Genomic DNA, 2,181 nt, shown 5'->3' on the forward strand with positions numbered 1-2,181 from the left:
CCTAGGTTTAAGGTGATGGCAACAACCACCACTATCCGCACACTAGGGAAGCGCCTGTGCAGCGGCAGTGGGCGCAAGGCGACAGCGGCAGCCCGGACGCTGGCTGACCTCTCTTATGGCATAGACAACAAAACAGCCATCATAGCAGCCGGCGGCATCCCGGCGCTGGTGCGGTGCCTGGGCAGCAAAGACAGCACCGAGGCATTGCAGCAGGAAGCAGCCGCAGTTCTGTGCAACCTCTCTTCAGGCAGCCCCGACAACAAGGCAGCCATTGCAGCAGCCGGCGCAATCCCAGCCCTGGTGCAGCACCTGCGCAGCAGCAGTGAGCAGATGCAGGAGGTAGCATCCACTGCGCTGCGGAATCTGGCCTGTGGCCCCGACCATAAGCTGGCCATTGCGGCAGCTGGTGCCATCCCAGCACTGTTGCACTGCCTGCGCACAAGCAGCAGTCATTTGCTGGAAGCAGCAGCCGGGGCGCTAGGCAACCTGGCTTACAAAGCACCTGACCACGGCGCAGCCATTGCGGCGGCAGGCGGGATCCCGACACTTGTTCGGCAGCTGCGCAGCACCAGCAGCCATGGTGTGCAGGCAGCAGCAGTCATCGCGCTTGGAAACCTTTTGACAGCCTACCCTGCACACAAGGCAGCCGTTTCAGCAGCTGGAGGCATTGCTGCCCTGGTGCAGCCTTTACGTAGCAGCGGCAGCGAGGAGGTGCAAGCTCGAGCAGCTGATTTGCTCGGCATGCTGGCCTCTGACAGCGCCGACAACCAGGCTGCCATTGCAGCAGCAGGCGCCATCCCAGCCCTGGTGCGGCACCTGCGCAGCAGCAGCAACGCGGTGCAGGAGCAAGCCGCCAGCGCGCTTTGGAGCCTCTCTGAAGGCAGCCCTGACAGCAGTGCAGCCATTGCAGCAGCTGGCGGCATCCCTGCTTTGCAGCAGTTGCACCGCAGCAGCCCAAGCGACACGGCACGGGAGGCTGCAGCTGCTGCATTGCGAGGACTGGCTGACAACGGCCAGGCTGCGGCTGGCGTGCCCTCTCCTGAGAGCGCAGCAGAAGGGAGTGCGGCGACTGCAGGCGACCCAGCAGCAGCACTCACACCCCCGGTGGTTGCCTTAGGTGCAGCAGAGCCTGCTGGCCCCACTGTGGCAGCAACAGCTGTTGCCAGGGTGTGTGCAGCTGATGGCTGCGCCAACACACGTCGTCTGAAGCTATGTACCGGGTAAGCGCTGTTTGTGTGGAGGGGCAGGGACAGCACCAGCTGTGCCTGCATGCCTTCGTTCACTGCCTGCACTGCTTCAGCTGTTTCCTGCCGGCAGGTGCCGGGCTGTGCGGTACTGCAGTGAGGCCTGCCAACGCGCGCGCTGGCATGCGCACAAGCCGGAGTGTCGGCGCCTGCGTGCCGCCGCGGCCGCTGCGCACCCCTAAACCAGCAGCCTGCTGCCCCTGGCTGGGCCCTGGAGTGTAGGACGGCCAGGATGCGCCGCCGAATACAGCCCGCCAAGTTAGATCTAGCGCCATGTTGCACTGACGCCTGCACATTTATCCCAGTTTATCTTCATCTGCAATAGATGCAGCTGCGGGCGCGAGGCAAAGCGAGGGAGAGGGAGGGGAGCGGGCAGCGGTGGCGGCGCGGCGACAGCGGCTGCCCGACCATATTGGCTGGGGCTGCTGCCGGTGTTCACACAAAATGCAATGGCGCCCACCTGCCATGCAGAATCAAACGGATCAGGATGCCACTCGAAGCACTGCCCAGCTGTACACTGCAGCTCACATGCCAGATCCCAGGGCCGCCGCCTGCGCTTCACGGCATGGATGCATGTTCAGTCATGTAACGCCATTGGCAGCTTGCAGGGGCAGCTTGGAGGGGGAGTAGCAAGCATGCTGCAGGGCTGTGGCTGGGCCACGGCTGGGCCTCAGGAAGGAGCTTCCTTCGGAGGTCTTGTTTGGGGGGCGCCGGCGCCAAGCGATCCCCTTGAATGCTTTCCTTCGAAGCCCAGCGATGACCACAGTGATGGTTGCTAGCCTGTTGAACATTGGTTGGGCAAAACAAGAGGGTTGTGAACTTGCCACCAGTCCGCCAGCGCCAGCTGGGGCGGGCGGCGGGGATCTCGCGGAAGCGCTGCGCTCACAACCCTAAGCCAGCTTCTCTTGCGATCCGGCTGGGCGTCAAAACACACACA

The 2,181-nt window shown here is 63.7% G+C and overlaps 1 protein-coding gene across 1 annotated transcript; it reads left to right on the top strand.

Moving 5' to 3' along the window:
• Nucleotides 1-15: 15 nt before the first annotated feature.
• Nucleotides 16-1,224, top strand: CHLNCDRAFT_135067 (hypothetical protein; the record flags this gene model as incomplete). The annotated part of the gene is made up of 1 exon (XM_005852234.1): nt 16-1,224. One exon carries the CDS (start codon nt 16-18, stop codon nt 1,222-1,224), a length of 1,209 nt encoding a protein of 402 aa, XP_005852296.1.
• Nucleotides 1,225-2,181: the final 957 nt, after the last annotated feature.

This window comes from Chlorella variabilis, assembly GCF_000147415.1.
Source record: "Chlorella variabilis unplaced genomic scaffold CHLNCscaffold_127, whole genome shotgun sequence".
Lineage (NCBI taxonomy): Eukaryota > Viridiplantae > Chlorophyta > Trebouxiophyceae > Chlorellales > Chlorellaceae > Chlorella > Chlorella variabilis.